The sequence below is a fragment of the Drosophila arizonae genome, chromosome 5 (assembly GCF_054131065.1).
Source record: "Drosophila arizonae isolate 15081-1271.41 chromosome 5, UAZ_ARI_1.0, whole genome shotgun sequence".
Classification (NCBI taxonomy): domain Eukaryota; kingdom Metazoa; phylum Arthropoda; class Insecta; order Diptera; family Drosophilidae; genus Drosophila; species Drosophila arizonae.
Window position 1 is genome coordinate 18,834,647 of NC_142925.1, and position 18,325 is coordinate 18,852,971.

At 41.5% G+C, this 18,325-nt stretch overlaps 2 protein-coding genes across 2 annotated transcripts in view; both read right to left on the reverse strand.

Moving 5' to 3' along the window:
* Positions 1-7,220: 7,220 nt before the first annotated feature.
* otk (protein tyrosine kinase 7) overlaps positions 7,221-18,325 on the reverse strand; it is a 28,613-nt gene continuing 17,508 nt past the window's right edge. Inside the window, exons 4-7 of the mRNA XM_089469404.1 lie at positions 11,592-12,496; positions 8,899-10,346; positions 7,953-8,289; positions 7,221-7,878 (exon numbers count right to left, since the gene is read on the reverse strand). Coding sequence (XP_089325530.1) covers positions 7,786-7,878; positions 7,953-8,289; positions 8,899-10,346; positions 11,592-12,496 — 2,783 coding nt within the window. The 3' untranslated portion in view covers positions 7,221-7,785. The remainder of the gene's footprint in view (positions 7,879-7,952; positions 8,290-8,898; positions 10,347-11,591; positions 12,497-18,325) is intronic.
* Positions 15,323-17,803, reverse strand: LOC149268627 (putative RNA helicase mov-10-B.1). The gene is made up of 2 exons (XM_089469406.1): positions 16,912-17,803; positions 15,323-16,844 (listed from the first exon to the last, which is right to left on the reverse strand). The coding sequence occupies exons 1-2, from the start codon at positions 17,648-17,650 to the stop codon at positions 15,517-15,519; spliced, it is 2,067 nt and encodes a 688-aa protein (XP_089325532.1). The 5' UTR covers positions 17,651-17,803; the 3' UTR covers positions 15,323-15,516.

Consider the following 18,325-nt stretch of genomic DNA (forward strand, 5'->3'; position numbering starts at 1 on the left):
AACAGAGGACGAAGAAGAAGAGAGAGAGAGGTAGAGAGAAAAGACAAACTCAATGGCAAACATCACCTGAACACAGTTCCTAAGCGTTCTGAACTCCCTGTGCTTAGCCTAAAACTTCTGGCTAAACTTAAACCTCAAACCCTTTCTTCAGCCGGATGGCAAAGCAAATCCCTGGATGGCAGAGCAGCGGCGCTAACTCCATTGAAGCGTTCAGTATTCTACAAACTCCAAATCAACTGCATACGTTTAGGAGGCATGCTCTGGTACATAAAGCCCGCCAGGCTTTTTATGGCCAACACGAAAGCTAAACTTTTGCCATGGGAGTCGTTGCGTCAAGTCTCTGGCGTGGCTCGTAAAATTTTATGCGTTTTTTGCGCCCGTCGCTGTGGCGTTGAAAATGAAAATTGTTGCCACACGCCGAACACGAAGCTCGTACGGAATAACATAGCCAGATTCGGAGCCAGAATGGCAACCAGAGTCAGCGACAGAGCCAGAGCTAGGGCCAGCAGAAGCAGGCTGAAGCAGCAGTAGTAACAGGGCCAAGCCATTCAAGTCAAGTCGAGTGGCGACGAGGACGACAACAACGAGCACGACGACGACGATGATGAGGAGGACGATGATGTCGCCTGCCAGACGTGGCACCCATTGAGGGTGGTTGTTGTTGTTGTTGCTTTGTGTTTGTTTTTTATGACTTTGGGGGTATTTATTTCACTTGAAACGTTACGTAGAACTCGTGCTCGCTCGCCTTGCTGCTGGCTGATGTTTCATTTATGCTCTCTTTCAGTCTATCTCTCTCGCTCTCGCACTCGCTCTTTCTGGCCTGTGCGTTAATGAGTCAACACAAAGGCTCAGCTGTTTGGTTAATGCATGTCCTGTCTCATCCCGTTGCCCTCTTTTTTTCTTGCTTTATTTTTGATTTTTTTTTTTTTTCCTATTTCAAATCCCTTTGCCAACACTCGGGGTGGCTTGTTGCCAAGCGTTTTGTTTCAATGTCGCCTTTGTCTGCGTTCAAGTCTTCGTCTGTTTGTCCAAATAACCGACGGTTAAACCTCAGCAGAGCTCAGTAGAGCTCAGCTCAGCTCAGCTTTAATTTAGTATTGCTGCTAGCAGCGTTTACCTGTCTGTCTGTCTGTCTGTCTGTTTGCCTACTGATTGCCTGATTACTGCTGCTGGATACAGCCCAACTTATTTCAGACATTTCAGACATTTCGTAACATTTCATAACATTTTCCACTGACAGCCAGGCCAACTTTAACTGTCAGCCACATTTGCCAGTTAACCCTCATTTAATGCTAATTAGTTTTCAGCTCGCATTTTGTATATTTCAATGACCTTTTTCGCCTTAGCACCGGCTTCGCACATTGAGTTGTCCTACGAAGGGGTGCACAGCCAGGATAACATGAAATGTGGACAATGGGTTCATGTGATCAATATTAATAGAGGTTTTTATGTTCAAAAGTTACAAAAATATTTGATGAGACAGTATTTCCTATATGTATTTCTTCAAAGTATTTTTTTCTCAGTATTTTTTCTGAGTATTTCCTCTGAGTATTTCTTCTAAGTTCCTTTAAGTATTTCCTATGAGTAATACTTCTAAGTAATTTCTCTAAGTATTTCTTCAAAGTATTTATTCCAAGTCTTTCCTTTAAGTACTTATTTATTCCAATTATTTCCACTGCACTGCATCGCTGACCCCCACCAGGCCTGGGCGACTGAAGAAATGCTACAGCTGCTGCCCTTTATATAAGGCCACTTCCACTCAAAGCCGAAGTCGCTCTCAAATGTTGAGTCCGACGCCAGGTAGAGCTCGTTACAGTCGAGCTTAAGTGACGAATGGGAGCACTCTCTGCTGCTAGCTTCGTTTTTCTGAGTACTGCTGCATTTGAAATGATCTTATGTAGCTCTCTTTAGTCCCTTGCGTTTCTTAGGCAGGCAGAGAGAAAGAGAGAGGGATAGAGAGAGAGAGAGAGACTTACTGACGGGTAGGCACAGGGAGAGAGAGAGAGAGAGAGAGACAGATATACATACAAGCATGCTGCTCTGTTCTACAGTTCTCTACAAAGTAGGTCTTCTACATTGTCAGTCTCAATTTCTAGCTGTTCCATCCCATAGTCTTTTTCAATCGCTTTATGGGCTTTTTATAGGCTACACCACTTTCAAATAGGCTAGATCTAGCCTGAAATAAGCTAATCTGGCACTGACTCAGTTCCTCAACCTAAAGCTTTCCTTCTTATTATTTAATTATTTATTTAAATTAAACTAAACTTTAAATTTAAATTAAATTTATAAATGCCGGCTTTTGTTTAATATATTATTTTATTTCTTTTAACTAATTTATATTCATTTCAGCCTATTTTGTGAATATTTCACACTGTGATCCATGGTATCTTCATTCCACAGACATCAGCAGAAAGTGTGAGCTTTGCTGGGAATTAGGCAAATATAATCATTTGATAATAATCATAAAGTGGCATCAACGTCAACGTCGCACTGCCAGGCTGTGGTACAAACGTGAGTCTGATTGCCCTTTTTTTGTGGGGTGGCAAGTTTTAGGGTCACGCTACGTGCCGCGCGCACATTTTGCCGAACAGCCCTCGCAGAGGGCCGAGGCAAAGAAATATTCAATTTTTTCGCGCGTTTCTTCGTTTTCATTTTCTCGACTCGACTTATGCAAGTTGAAACTAATTTAATTAAATTTATACGCTCAAAAAAGCTTTGCAGTTGCGGCGCGTGGCAGCCGACGCTGTGGGGGTGCGAGGCTTTGCTGGCTTGTTGCACTGATTTACGGAGACTTTGAGACTTTGCAGTGGCTGAGTGAAATAATTGAATTAGTTGCCGGCAATGTGTGAGACCTGCGCATCTCCAGAGGGGAAGATAATTTGTGGCTGATTGTCTGGCATGCACATGTTGCACTTGCAACATGTTTAAGCCTTTAAGAGATGCCGTTAAGCTCAGTCAGGGCTTGGCCTAAAAACACAATTCCCTAACTTTGTCAAACTCTGGCGCAGCACTAATTGCGCTGCAAACGAAAATGCCATAAAAACCGGGCCAAGCAATCAAATCCGCTGCTCCACCCGCTGACAGAAATATGATTATGCGGGGAGTCGCTAACAAATGAGTCTGCGATGTGCTTCAATTATGTGCCAGGAAGTCGGCAGACGGCAGTCGGCAGGCGGCAGGCGGCAGAGTTGCTGCAAAACTTTTGCCTGCTGATGAATGCGAAAATATGTTTTCGGCGACTACATAATGAGGCTGATGTGCCCTATGCCCGCCCTTCGTCCTCTCCGCCTCCTGCTGCCACTCCTGCTGACTGCTGCCTGCTGCCAGCTCCTTGCTGGATGCTGCAAGTTGAAGTTGCCTGCGGGCCATCAATCTGGAGCTTTGTTTTTTGGCAACGAGTTGAGTTTTGCAGTCAATTGCCGAGTCACTTAGGGCTCGCATACAAAAGCCTTAATTTAGCGCGTAATTTATTTGCCAAACATTTACTTCTGGAGCGCATAAATTTACCCGGCGTATGCGTAATGTATAATTTATGCGAGTGTGTGTGTAGATGTGTGCAGATACAGGTAAAAGGCATAATAAAGTGGCATAGGTCAGCTGGGGGCCACGTATCTGTATGTGTGTGTGTGGCATATGCGGCGTATGAGTAATGCACATTTTACGCTTCAATTGGCAAAGCCATTTCAACTCGCGCTCTTTATGCTCATACATAATATTAATAAATTGAATGGCATTTTTGTCATGTGTCCGTGTGAGTGTGTGTGTGTGATATGCAAATATACAAAATACCACCAAACACACACAAAAAACATATATTTGTATATGTATATGTGAGAATGCTGTTAAGCTTAGGCTTTTGTTGTTGCAGCTGCCGCAAACATAGCCAAAAACATGGCAAGCAATAACAAATATTGCGCATACGCCATGTGCGCTATGGCCTCATGTATCTTTCAGCAAATTCATTTTTGGACATCAGCCATGCAAAACACAGGACACAAACATTGACGTTAACGCTGATGTTGAGTTTCAACTGCATTTCGCATTGATTTATTCATGAACCTCTGGCCTAGGGGTGGAGTGAGGCCTAGTTGCATAAGCCAAATGTATTTGGTTTGTCTCTATGCAGCTGCTTGGTTTGTGTTTGTGTTTGCTTGTTCGAGCCACTTTTTTGTTTTTCTACGAATTTCTGGTAGCCTTTGGCAACAGTTCGTAGGAAAGATTTGAAGTTTTAGTTGAATAAAATGCACATTTACGTTTTCTAAATACACCAATAGAATCATGTTGATATCCTTATTAGTTGAGCCAGCTCCTTAAATATTAACAACAAATGTCTACACTTAATCGATTCAGCTCAAGCAAATTCTACGCCTGAAATTTCAGTCAATGAATCTTTCATCTTTAAATCATGTTGCCTGGTTTAAACTTGGCAAAATAAATATTTAGAATGTATCACCATTTTAATTCAATTAATTGCTCAACGGCCAATTCAAATCTTCAGCTGCGGTTCCATGGTGAAAAAACTATGAGGATTAAGAGTTAAAGAAGTGACTGAATTGGGGCAAGTGTTGGGCGTGTTTCATTTATAAGAGGTGCTTAAAGTGAATGAGAAAATTGAGCTGAGAGAGAGACATAGAGAGAGAGAGAGAGAGAGAGAGAGAGAGAGAGAGCGATAGAGAGAGAGAGCCGCTGCACTAGATTAACTAGCTCTAGCTTCTAAGCTTGTAGGATATATGTATTTTAACATTTCCGATATTCCATATATACACATATGTTAATTAGCCTTAGCTTGCAAGAAATAATTTAACATTTCCGGTGTATACTTATTTGGACATTCTCTTGCATTTGCCAAAAATATAAGAAAGAGAAATATAGCCAAATGTTTTTCGTTTCATGAGCAAAAGAAAGCAAATGTATAGCTGGATTAAGTTGCCTCAAAAAGGAGCACTAGAAACTTTTTACTAAGACATACTAATTTTTCATTTAAGAAGGAAATACAATTTTTATCATTTATACAATTTTTTTTTATCAGAATAAATGTAGTAAAATTAATAGCTATTAACTCTGCATGTAAAAAAAAATTAATGCAAATTAAAGCAAGATCTGTCACTGTCTCTATCTCTCATTATCTATCTATATATCTCCTTATCTATATACATCTGTCTCTCCCTCTGTCTTTCTCCTTCTGCCTATCTCTCTCTCTCTCTCTCTCTCTCTCTCTCTCATGTTCACTCTCTTTCCCTCTCTTTCTTACACTCTCTCAGTCTCTATCCCTCTTACTCTTTGGCTGGAATTTCAGATTGGAATACATTTCTATATAAATAAGGTATTAAATTTAGCAATTGCATAAAAAAGTACGTATAAAAAAATTTTAAGTAGCATTTAGCAAAATTATTACTAAATTCAAATTGCTGTCACAAATATAACCAAAGATTTCAATTTAAACATAAAACCTATTTCAAATAAAAGTTTTTCTAAAAGTAAACTATATCCGAATAAGTTATATTAGAAATTTATTCGAATATTAAAATGAATTTTTTGCCAATTTAATTTTGCTAAATACTTCAACTTTTTCGACCCAATTCAACTTGGTTAGAAATGGCAGGCTCTTATTTTAAGAGCATCGGCTCTTCGTTAAATACAAAAAAAGGGCTAAGTATTTTACTTTAGCAATTTTTTTTTTTTTGGAACTGTTCAATCAGCCTTTGCCTAAGCATTTGAAATTCATGGCAGAAAATTTGTACGTGCCAGGAAATGCTAAACAGCCTATATTCCTTCGGCCCCGAACTTGCCACAGCTGGCCACAATTGGCAGGCAACAAAAAAAATAAATAAATAAAAGCAACAAAATATAGGCTGACAAAAAATGCCAACTCATTGTATATGGTGTGGCTGTTGTTGTTGTTGTTGCTGCTGTTTTTGTGTTGATTCAAATGCAAATATCGCTCGGTAGGCTGCTAAAGTTTTTCGCACGGCAAAACTTTTCTTCTCTTATTTTTTTTTCGCAACGTAGGCGCCTTGGCCTAGGCGAACTTCCGGCCAACTTTAAGGCCCAAATAAGCTTAGGCAACTTTACGGTTTATTGCCATGTTGTTTTGTTAGGCAAACCGAAAACGAAAACGAAACCGAAACCGAAAGCGAAGCCGAATTCCCAATCCGACATTCAATAGATGCTCATTTTTCAAATCAAGTGAAGTGTGAACGAGCGGGATGGCAAATCGCGGCAGTGCTCGAAGGACCGTCAACAAATTTGCCACGCCAAATGAAATGTCTATAAAAAGTAGTTACACAGCATAACAAGGGATCGGTCGGCAGCTCAGCATTTCGATTCGACTATATTTGCAGCGCAGCAGGGGAAGGATTCCATTTCTGAGTACTCTATACCAATAAGATGAAGTCGAAAGGAATTGGGCTGAAGAGGTTCTTTTGTAACTACTTTATGTAGTCGAGATTTGCTAGGATATTGAACTTGATCTCAGATTCTATTTGAAAATTTTTAGAAACAAAAATATGTTGTCTAATCATTAAAATTAATGAAAATAATATAACTATATAAAATTCAAATAAATTAAAATTGCAAATTATATATAAAAATATACTTACTTTAATATAACTTCAAAATTTTTGTTTAGATAAAATTTTAAACTAATAGCTTTTATTTATTTTTTTTAATATGTCTTTAATTTTATTTTTAAATTAAAAATTGTATTTTTATTATATTAGTAATTTTTATCCATTAAACAGCAGAATTCTGTTTCTTTAAACAATCTTTATATATATTAATTTTGTTTAAATACTAAAAAATATTCATTACCTTATTATATTATAGAGCATGTCCAAGTCGCATAGTTGTATTAAAACAAACTCCATTCTTCGCTATTTGCATTTGTGCTTTGCCTTTTCCATATATTACTTTCCGGAGCCTTGTCGCCTTTGGGGGCTAAGCACTTAAAATGATTTCAAGTTTGGGCTTTGCTTATTTTATTTATTTGTGTTTATTATTTCATTTAAATGTTTTGTAAACATGCATCAAAGCTTAAACAGCTAGTTATAAATTTGTTACGGCTTATAAATATATATATATATATTTATTATATGTATGTATATGTGTAATATGTATATATATATAGATAAATGATGTATGTATCAATGTATGGGTCTATGATTAAAAGTTGTCACTTTAAATTTAAGTTTGGCTTAGTTATGCAATTCATAATCAAAATATTTTGTTTTTTTCATTTTATATATTCATAAATATATTTCTATAATATTTTATTTGTAATATTTAATTCATAAAATTGAACTTAGACCTAGCATATACCAATATTGATTAGGGTAGCTTTATAAAATATTTCTTGGCATCTTTCGAGTTGCCAAGCGAACTACGGCTATAAATGCTTCAACTGGTTCAAATGCAAATTTCTTGTGTGGCAGTTTCTTTTCTATATACATTTTAGCCACACAGAGAGCTCTGTGCAGCACCACGTATGTATGTGAATACTTTTGAGAAGATATCAATGCTTATATGGTTTGTACAGTAATAGATAGACGTATCCTAAGCTATGAATTACGAATTAAGTACGCATGTTGAACACGCGCCTAGCATATGAAAATAATTCAGTACGACGCAGAAGTTGATCAAACTTAACTTAAGCCGGTCCTATGTACTAAGAGAATACTACAAATTATATTTGGCATAGTTAGCAAACTGTTTTTCGTTTTTATATGAATCATGTTGTTACTATTATTTCTTTTAATTGTTTACCAACACTATGTCAGTCATCATCGTCTATTTCTCAGCAGCTTGCATGGCCTTGCTAAGTGCAGCTCCCAGCTGACTGAAAGACGGACGCTCTTTGGGATTGGTCAACCAGCAGGAGAGCTGTGAAGTGAAGGGGCAGAGCAATAAATTAATTAACTGTCTCATTTGGATGAGCCATGCAAGTGTAGACGTACCAGAATCTCCTTGAGGCCATCGGGCGTGCCCTCGGCCACAGACCATTCCAGGGTATTGGCCAGCGAGCGCTGCACCACCTGCTCGTTGCTTAGATCCTCGTGCGGCAGCTTTGTCGCCTGATTGAACAGCTCCCATACGACGACAGCAAAGGCGAAAATGTCACTCTTGGTGGTGTACTCATCCTCCTGTATGCATTCCGGTGCCAGCCAGCGCACCGGCAGCAGCGTGTTGCGATGCTTGTGATACTCCCGGCTGTACTTGTCCTTGCAGAGGGCCGGATAGGCGACCTTAACGATGAACTCACTGGAGATGACGCAATTGCGCGTGGCCAGGTCTCTGTTGGAGGGTTAGAGGGCAGAACCGTTTAATGGCTATCATTACGTTCTATTTCGAAGATGTATTGCATCAATTAGCCATTTCTACTGCAAGTTTGAGCTATTTGAGATTAATCCGTTTCCAACTGTGTGCAGCTGTCTCGGATGTAGATAAATTAACTGCAGTTTATCTTGGCTCAGTAATAAATAACAGTATTGCAGTTAGTTAGCCTGCTAAATAATAAGCACCAAAATTAATTCAGCTAATTCCTTAGAACTTCTCTTCCTGCTTTAAGATAAGCTTAATTTAAAGTTTTAATTTTGGGATAAAACTTGATTAGCTAATCTGAATATATTTCATAGTTAGTATATGTTAAATGTCGATTAATCTGTTAAAGTATATATAGCATACGGGAATTCCACAAATTCTGTTCAGATCCTAACAGATCCTAACTTGACCTCTTTCTGTCTACAAACTCTATTTCGCTTTAGTATTTAACAGTTTGTATATTGTATATATTATTAAAGTTCATTTCTAAGCTGAAAATCTTGGTTTCATCTTGGGTTGTATTAATCTGTTAGTCTGTTTGCTATAACCCTGGATCTCTTTCGAGATCCCAACTCAACTTACCTGTGGGTGAAGCGAGCGCGATAAATAGCATCCATGCCGCGAGCTATTTGATAGGCCACAGCCAGCAGCTGGCTGGTGGTTAGTGGTGGTGGCGAGGAGGTGGCGGTGGCTGTGTTAACCTTGCCAGCGGTGGCCAATAAGAATTGCTTGAGATCACCCCAGTCCGTGTACTCCAGCACCATGTAGTGGGGATCCTTTTCGCGGCACAGGCCGAACAGACGAACCACGCCCTTGTGCGAGATGGCACGCAGCAGATCCAGCTGGCGACGGAACTCCTGGCAGGCCTGCTCATCCTTGACCTTGTTGAGTGCCTTGACCATCACCAGAAGATCGGCCGTCGACTCGGACTGTGCCTGCTCCTGGGGCTGTTCCTCCTCCTTGATTTCCTCAATGTCATCCATGGATGTCTTGGAGCGTCGCTTCTCGTTCAGAGTGCTGAGGGTGGTGCTGCCACTGCCGCAGCCGCTGGCACCACTGGCACCGCTGCCATTCTCGCTGTTGCTGTGCTGCTTCTCCGTGTCGGCATCCTTGTCGCTGGGCGAGGCGGCTGCCACCAGGGAGGCCTTCAACTTGCCCACGAACACATCGCCAAACTCGCCGCGGCCAATTTGGATGAGTTCACTGAGGCCAGAACGTGGCAGAGCCAGCTGCTCATAGATATGGGCAGATTTCTTGGACGCCTTGGACTGCTGACTGCAAGCCGTATCATCGGATTTCTGAGCGTCGCCATTGGCGGCTGTCCGGGACTTGCCGTGCCCGTTGCGCTGCTTGGACAGGCAAGGCTCCTGTTCCGTGTTCTTACCCGACTCCGCTTGGTCACCGCCCGCCTCCTTGATGCTCAGCTCGTTGAGGCGCGCCTTGCGTGCTTGACGGCGATAGCGACACCACAGCATCAGACCCACCACGAGCACTATGTAGGCCAGCGCCACGGTCATCGTGATGAGGACGGCGCGTGTCACCAGGAAACCATCGCCGGCCGATTCCTCCGTTATGAAGCCATCGCCACTTCCGCGCACCAGCAGGCGAACCTCCTCACGCTTCAGCCCGGCACTGTTGCCAATGGTGCAGCCGTATTTGCCCTCATCCTCCGCCTGCACGTTGCGTATCTCGAGTGTGCCATTCTCCAGGAAGCTGAACCGCTGACGATCCGTATTATTCTCGCTTAGATACTTCAGGTCCTTATCCCATTGTATGGTCGGCTTGGGATCGCCAATTGCCTGACAGTGTATAACGGCGACGCCTTGCTCGCTGCTCTCGATGGGCCCCTCGGGCGCCACACTGAACCTGGGCGCGACCACCACATTGATGGCCACCGTGGCGTTTATCTGGCCCTGGCTGTTGCTGGCCACGCACGTATAGTTGCCCCGATGCTCGGCGCTCACATTCCTAAAGATTAAAGTGCCATTTATGTCGTCCACGTGCTCGGGCAGGCTGCCATTCGCCGCATCCTGTATAGGTAGTAGACAGAAGGTACATGGACTATTACAAACCAATTTCAAAGACCAGCTCGACGTGCGTGTTTTCATCGAAAATGCAAAAACCTGCACCTGCATCTGGATGGTAAGAGGTGCGTTTGTTTTAGACGGCAGCCAAATGAAAAAATCGTTGGCATTTTAACTTTTTGCTAGCGTTTTTGTTTATACCCTGAACCCATTGAAAGTGGGAAATCGGGGTATGATGATTTTTTTAAGGTGTATGTAACAGGCCAAAGGAGGCGTGGCAGAGGCCATTAAGTGTATATATTCCCGACGAGCTGGGTCGTTATAGCCCTGTCCGTTTGCCTCTCTGTCCGTCTGTCCGTGTGTTTCAACGCGTCGATCTCAGCAGATATACGAGCTAGAGATTCGAAACTTTGTATCGTTAGTCCGCATATTCCACGCGCAGATCGAGCATGTTTTAAAATATGGATAGCTACTCCCATATATATTTATAGAGCACCTTTTTGAAATAAGTTATATTAATTATATATATATCTTATCCAAAATTAAATGTGCTAATTATTTGTTGTTGATCAAAACCCTTATCAAAAATTAGTTAGGAAATTATATGTCCTACATCTTTAGAGCTAGGGTCTTTAAATTTTATATATGGGTTCATGTGTATTTTGTAGAATTTCGATTTTTGTTATAATCTCTCAGTACGTTCAGGGTAGCTCGTAGTCGTGCAATCCCGTCTAAAGTTTTCTTACTTGTTCTTTTTTTTTTTGGCCCTGGACAATTTTCCGGCAAATGGACAAACAGTTGTCAAAATTGGTTGGTTCTCGCACAACAGCTGCAAACAACGCGCGAGGAGCGAATATTAGAAGAGCACTAAAGGGCTGGGCCGGAGTGGACGGGTTAGCTAGTCTAGCAGGACTACTCAATAGGGGCGCTGCATATGAAATGTTCGTTGAAAGAAAAGTTTACACAGCGTCGCGTTGCGTTTTTCAATTTGTCAGCCGGACAGGTGAGAGCGAGCGACCAGACGGGAGCGAGAGGCAGTTTGGAGTTGGAATATTTAGTGAGATGGGTAACTGACTTGTGACATTTGCTGAATCGGTAGACGCGAAGATAAACGAGTTCTGGCCATTAAATTTGATTTGATATATACGGCTAATGCTTGGGTACAAATGTCAATTACTGAAATCAGTCAGCCGGATGATAAATGGAGGAAGAGACTGACTCCTTTAATCAACCCTTTGATCCTTTACTCACCCTCAGCCATTGCACCTGCGGGGTGGGCGTGCCCTGCGCCTTGCAGTGCAGCTTGCCCAGGGCGCCCAGCTCCAGATTCTTGGATGTTGGCTGCGGCATGAACTTGAGCTGCTCAATGACCTCCAGCGCGCCGGGTGCCGAGTTGACTGGCGCATGTCCCTCCAGCTGGATTTGGCACATATACTGGCCCGCATCGCTGGCAATGATGCTGTTGAAGCTGAGCGTGCCGTTCTGCTTGTGCAGCACCAAGCGTCCGTCCTCGCGCACCAGTGCATCCTTGCCGTGGTCCAGCGCCAGACCGGGTACAACTGCTTCGCCCAGCTCCACATGCCGCAGAATTTTGCCATCTTTGCGCCAGCGCAACTGAATGCGTTGATTCTGCAATTCGGCGGGCAGTTCATAGAGGCAGCTGAGGGCGGTCGGCTCGCCTTCCTTGATGATCAGCTTGTCGTTGGGTCCCTGAACGATGCGCAGCCCTTCGGGCGACGGCGGCAGTGACTGCGATTGATCCATGCCTGTGGAGCCGCCACGCTTGCCGCGACACAGAAACACTTGCTTGCCCCAGGACTCGGGCATCTTTTGGTTCCTCTTCAACTTGGGCAGGCACTTGGTGGACCCAGGCGCCACACTAGCCAGATGCTCATACACATAGCCCTGTTTGCTCATCACACGAGCCGCCGCATTCGATGCAATGCAGCGATAGAGTCCGTCATCGGCGCTGCTTGGCTGGCGGACGAGCAGGCGATGCTGCTGCAACTCCACGTTCTGCCAGCTACTCAGCTTGGCGCTGTCGCGATACCATTCGATCTGCAGCGGCTCATCGCCAGAGGCGCCCTCCACATGGCACTTGAGCAACAGCTCGTTCCGATTGCTGCCCAACAGTTGAACAGTGACCGCATCCAGGTCTGTGAATGGAAGAGAACAGGGAGGAAAATTAATGTTAATCTGCAATCAACTCGAATTGGATATTTTATGAATTTCAAATTGAGAACTAAGAGAAATGAGTATGTGTATATTTATGTATATATACATATATATGAAATTTGCATTATAACTATAAAAATTGATACCATATCTGCTTAACTATGGCGGCATTGCTTTTCATAGTGTTATATTAAGATAAGCACATCCTAATTTAAGCACTATATGTTTACTTAACGACAGCTAGATGATATAGTCATTCGATACAGACTGCTAGAATAATATGAAGCTATTAAAAAAAGCAAGTAAATATACAAGTTTTTGTTTTTATTTTATTTTTATTTATATATATATAACATATATATATAACATAATTTAGCATTACACAATTTACATAGAAACCGCAGAGAAAAAAGCAGTGCTAACCAGAAATTAAATACATTCATATATGTTTGCATGCGCTTTACATTCATTTCTTAATCAGCAAATAGTGTTCTCTACCCCTTATATAAATCCCATATATAAACATATATGTATATGTATATAATGGAAAGATAGCTCTAGTTGGGGATGTCTCTCAGTAGGACCTGTCCAAAATCAATTTCTATCTACGCTTTTGAATATATTGCTAAATATATGCACATATGAAGAGAGAGAGAGAGAGAGAGAGAGAGAGAGAGAGAGAGAGAGAGAGAGAGAGAAAAGGGACGTGGCAGATCTCTTTCTGCTATATTCATCGAACCAGTATGGTCTGATTTCCTGCTCCCCACATAAATATTGAAATCTGAACACCAATAATCTGAAGACTCAAGCAAATATATTCACTCTAGATTTATGTTTGCCTCGATCATCAAATGCATTGGAAAGTAAATAATCAAGCAAATATCTCACAGTATTTTGAGACACATATATGTATGTATATATGGTCAAATGTTTATTTGTAATAAGATAAGAGCGTTGCCATCGCAGCTTAGCTGGCATTGCGAAAAAAAAAATAAATAATAATAACAAGCGAGAACAAAAAATATCAATTATTGTTTAGATCAACTGCTGTAAATATCATTTGGATATAAGCTTCAATGCTCCACCAAATTGATGCGAACTTAACGCCGAAAGTTTTGAGACCCAGCATTCCATAAATATGCCCAATAAATATCCGCAAGATGCATATTCACTTTGAATGCAATTCTTAGCTGGCCGTGTAGCGTGAATTCGCTTTTTTGTTTCTTGCTCGCTGCATTAAGTGCATTTTATAGTCAGCTCAACGAGCCAAACACGACGCAGCCGTCTTTGCCCTTATCGCGGCTGCCTGGCCGTCCATTTAGGGCGCAGAGAGAGGAAGCATAAATTGAACTGTCAGTCAGTTGCGAGGGTCTGTCTATATGTAAATGCCAACTTCGCAGCTCGGCACGTCTGATGGAGTTCTGGTTAGGACCAGCAGATACCCTTTCAGTTGATACTTGTACAACTTCAGGTCTTTTCGTAAAACCAGACTACCCAAGTGCCACATCCACAGGGTATCGTACACCTCAAGTCTAGACGGGCGAGGGGCGAGCGCTTTACGAACGGTACTTGGCAACAATTGCAGCATGCGAAAAACTGTTTGTGGCACAGAACATAAAATGAAGAATGTGCAACGAACGCACTGCTTCAGGTTAAAATTATTGTTGAAGGCGTACACTTTTGAGGGCGTGGCAGCGCTGAAATAGAATTGCCGTCGAGTTAGCTGTAAGGCACGTATTTAATTATCCAATCTCAAGTTGTGTATGAAGTCGATGCTGAATAACTATTAATATATGGATGGCAAAGAGCTGATTGACCCTCAATGAATCGCCATTTAAGTGTAAATACTTAAAGATCAATGTACTTAAAAGTTATCTATATATACAGGGAATTGTCTCACAGTAAGACAGAAATATCTTCTGTATATTATAATCGGATAATTTATCGTTGAAATAGATACAAATAATGGTTATACATTGGATATATCCCTGATAATTTTTACCTATTACAGCTGTGCTTTTTATTGTTTTCATTGTTTGGCTTGTTTGGCTATCCGTTAGATATTTTTGTGCCGCAGCCCAGCCCAAGTGCCAATTACTTCACTCTGCTGTCATTTTGGCCCTAACATACATAGACGAGGCAAAGTTATTGCCGCTGGGCAGCGTGGCCAAGTCAAAGTACCTATCAGTGTATTGTCGTCCACAAACGAGCCATGACACACACACCCACACCACACACACACAGACATTACACAGTGGAGAGTAAATACAAAAACAAATACATAACAAAGTTTTGACACTTCCTCGACGGCGCTGGAGGCAGAGACGACACAGCGATGTTTATTGAGTTGTTGCTGTCGCAGCACGTTGTTGTTGTTGTTGCTGCTGCTGCTGCTGCTGCTGTTTATTTGTTCTATGCCACCAAATAAGTATCAACAAATATTTCGAAGCATTTTTCCTGCTGCCACAGCTGCCCGGTCTGCAGTCGTACGTTGAGACAAACAAAGTCAAAGCCTAAACAAGATTTATGTGCATATGTAAATTTTCTAACGCGCTCAGCAAACCGCAGACTCAGGTCAAGTTCCAGGCCCCGGCTAGGAGGTGTCTCGGAGCTGGAGCTGAAGTTGATGGCAAGCCATTCAGCGGGGCTAGGCGAAATACCCATACACACGCATACATACATACATCAACCATTTGTCCGGATGCCGTTGAGCATAAAAAATATTTATACAGATAAAAATATATGGGATACGCTTTATAAAAATTATGACCAGATAGAGATAGAGATAGATAGAGATGAATCAAAAATTTTCGAAGATTTTTGTACTAGTTTTTTATTTTAAGAATTTACAGTTTTACAGTTTAAGCAATATCATATCAAAATAGGCAAAACGCACTGACAATTTAAAGTTTAATAAAATGCATGGCTATACAATTTGACAGTTTCTTAAATCTTTGCTGCATTATAAAAGAAATAAAGCTCTCAGCTTCTGAAGCGCATATTAAACGCTGATTTCTTCCCTTTCTTCGTTTTCATCTTGAATATCCTGCAGTTTTAAATTCTTCATTAGCTTGACAATGCTGTCGTCATTAGTCGTGTTCATCTTGTGCTGTAGGTTGCCGTGCGCAATGCATTGATCGATGATGTACTTGAAATTGTCATTTTTGCTTAAAGTGATCGGATTGCCAATTAATATTAGCAATAATTTTGCACGGGAGAGCAGCACGTTGATCCGGCGTGGATTGGATAGGAAACTGGAGCCAGAAAATGAACTGACCAACGAGGCAATCATGATTCGTTTTTCACGTCCCTGATATCTCTCTACGGTGCCAACATCAACTTTCTCCTGTTTGGTTGCACGAAGCATACGCTTTAGCAGCTGGTATTGAGCTAGATATGGCGTGATGATGCCAATATGATCTTGCTCCACTTTAACGCCTCCAAGTCCATCTTTCAGTAGCAGCATCACATACCAGCAGACCAACTGCGCCTCCAGCATATTGAAGCTGCTGGTGGAATTGGTTTCGATTTCTGTTTCACCATGTATTTCCTGAAATAAAATTGGAAAGTTTCTATCTGCCAGCATGCTCCAATCGACCTGTATTTGCGGAGATACTGGAATAAGATTGCTGTCATAAAAGAGCTTGTTGTAGAGCCCGATGATTTCCGGGTGCGCTCTGAAACTACGTCGTAATCGAGATTGTACCGTACGATCGTATTTGCCGTTATTTTTTACCTCGTACATTTTATGGAGCATTAGGCGTTCCATAGCTGAGCGATCCATTCCAAGGACTTTGGCGCGTTTGCTCTTTACAATCGGGCCCAATTGCTTGTGATCCCCAGAGAGTATAACATGACATTCGTCATCTTTAATACCTGCAATCGCCAGCAATGTCTCTGGCTCTGAAACGGATGCGGCCTCATCGATGAAAATGTGGGTAAATTGGCGAAAACTCCGTGCAGCTCGTAGACCAGCGTAGCATAGTGTCGCGACAACAATTCCATACTTTTCTACATCAACGTTTCTCAATCCATTGCGCGTATATTTCTTGTTGTTCCGATTGTATTCATAGTTGGAATAGTTCATCACATCGCGAGGAATAGATTTTGCGTGCTTCCTAAATTGTGTGGCCGATATCAAGCGCAATAATATCTTCTCGCCGGATTTCAAAAATGATTTAAATCGTACATCGTTTTCTATATAGTAGATTAACTTCAAGGTGATCATGTCACAAGCCGCATTTGAGCCAACGGATACTAGAATACGACCCTGCTTCATTAGGTACAATTGAAGAATAGCCTCCACAATCGTCGTCGTTTTGCCAGTGCCTGAAATTCGGTTTATGATTGTTCAATCATTTGCCCCTTTTTCATATGAAAATTCTCTCTGCCTTACCTGGGGGTCCAAAAAGAATGTAGGGCACGTTCGGGTTGGGCCCAGATACGATCTGCTGAACAGCTTCCAATTGCTCTGGATTCGATTCAATGTCACTGTTAAACAATGACAATCTGACCAAATTGTTGCTTATTTTCGGTGTATTCTCGAGTGGAAATAGGTAGCGACGTAAATTTCGGTCTGTCGTAAGTCGATTCAGTGATAAGTACATAACACGAGCCGGAATTCGCGGCGATCGAAAAATCACATCAAAATTGTTGTTCCCAATCTTTGCTGGCGAAACCCTTGAGAACAATTTCGGAGCAAACATAATGCATTCTTTGGTGATATTCGTAATTTCAAAAGCAGGGCCCTTTTCATTAATGATTTTCAGAATGCGTTCCGCTGGAGGTAGCACAGCTGACAGAGCGCCTACGGGCAGGAGCAGAACTTCGTCCACTAAGGGTACAAACATTATCGGATTCGCTTTTAGAGACAGCTTGATGGATAAACTGCCCGACTTAGTGAATTGAACTGGCACATCGAACTGCATAATCTTCGCATATAACAACGTTGTGCTGATATCCTCAATGCTCACTAACATCTTAAGCACCGAACTTGCATTAATATAGTTTAATTCACGCGTCGTTAAATATGAGCCAAAAGTTGGATCGATTTTCGCAAGAATTTCGTCAGAAAATTCCAACTCCAAAGCTCGCAGCATATTAGGGCTGGGCTCATACCTCGCTAATCTGCTCATTTTGTTTCCAGCAAAAAGTCAACTTTAGTCGTTTTTTTTTTATAACAATGCACAATGAATGCAACGTAAGCAAACACACTCTGCCCCCGTTCAACGATCTATTTGCAACTGACAGAATCAAAGCAGCTAAACGACTCGAGACTCGCTCAGCGATCGATTGGCAACTGAATTTAATGGGAATCACAAAAACCCAAAGTTCTCTGCGATGATTCAGTTATACACACATACATATGTACATTTATACGGGCACACACACGCTCACAATGTTTGCGTTCAACAGTTGAGAGGCTCTCAATGAGAGTATTTATATTTCACTCACTCTCACGGTTTTTCTAGGCGAATACCCTACAGCGTATGTATGTATGTACATATGTATGTATGTACACACGTAACGCCTACGCAAATTAGTTTGGTAAAAAAATCGAACTGTATATCTTTTCCAACAGGACTGTCGCCAACTTGAGGTGGTTTCATTTGAAGTTTCGTATTCTATGAAATTTATAGACTACATATGCATCTGTATGTATGTATGTACATATTTGAGAGTTGCAATTATTGCATAAATATACATATTTATCATTCACATTAAGGACGTTTTTAAAAGTATTTGTGGAATTGAAAATATAATTATATACATAGTATGTATATACATAAACATATTTGAAATTTTGAAAA

Excerpts from the sequence above, each read along its gene's own strand:
- LOC149268627 (XM_089469406.1), bottom strand. The coding sequence starts at position 17,650 with ATGAGCAGATTAGCGAGGTATGAGCCCAGCCCTAATATGCTGCGAGCT. Across the intron at positions 16,845-16,911 it reads CATTCTTTTTGGACCCCCAG|GCACTGGCAAAACGACGACG; the intron begins GTAAGGCAGAGA and ends ACCGAATTTCAG.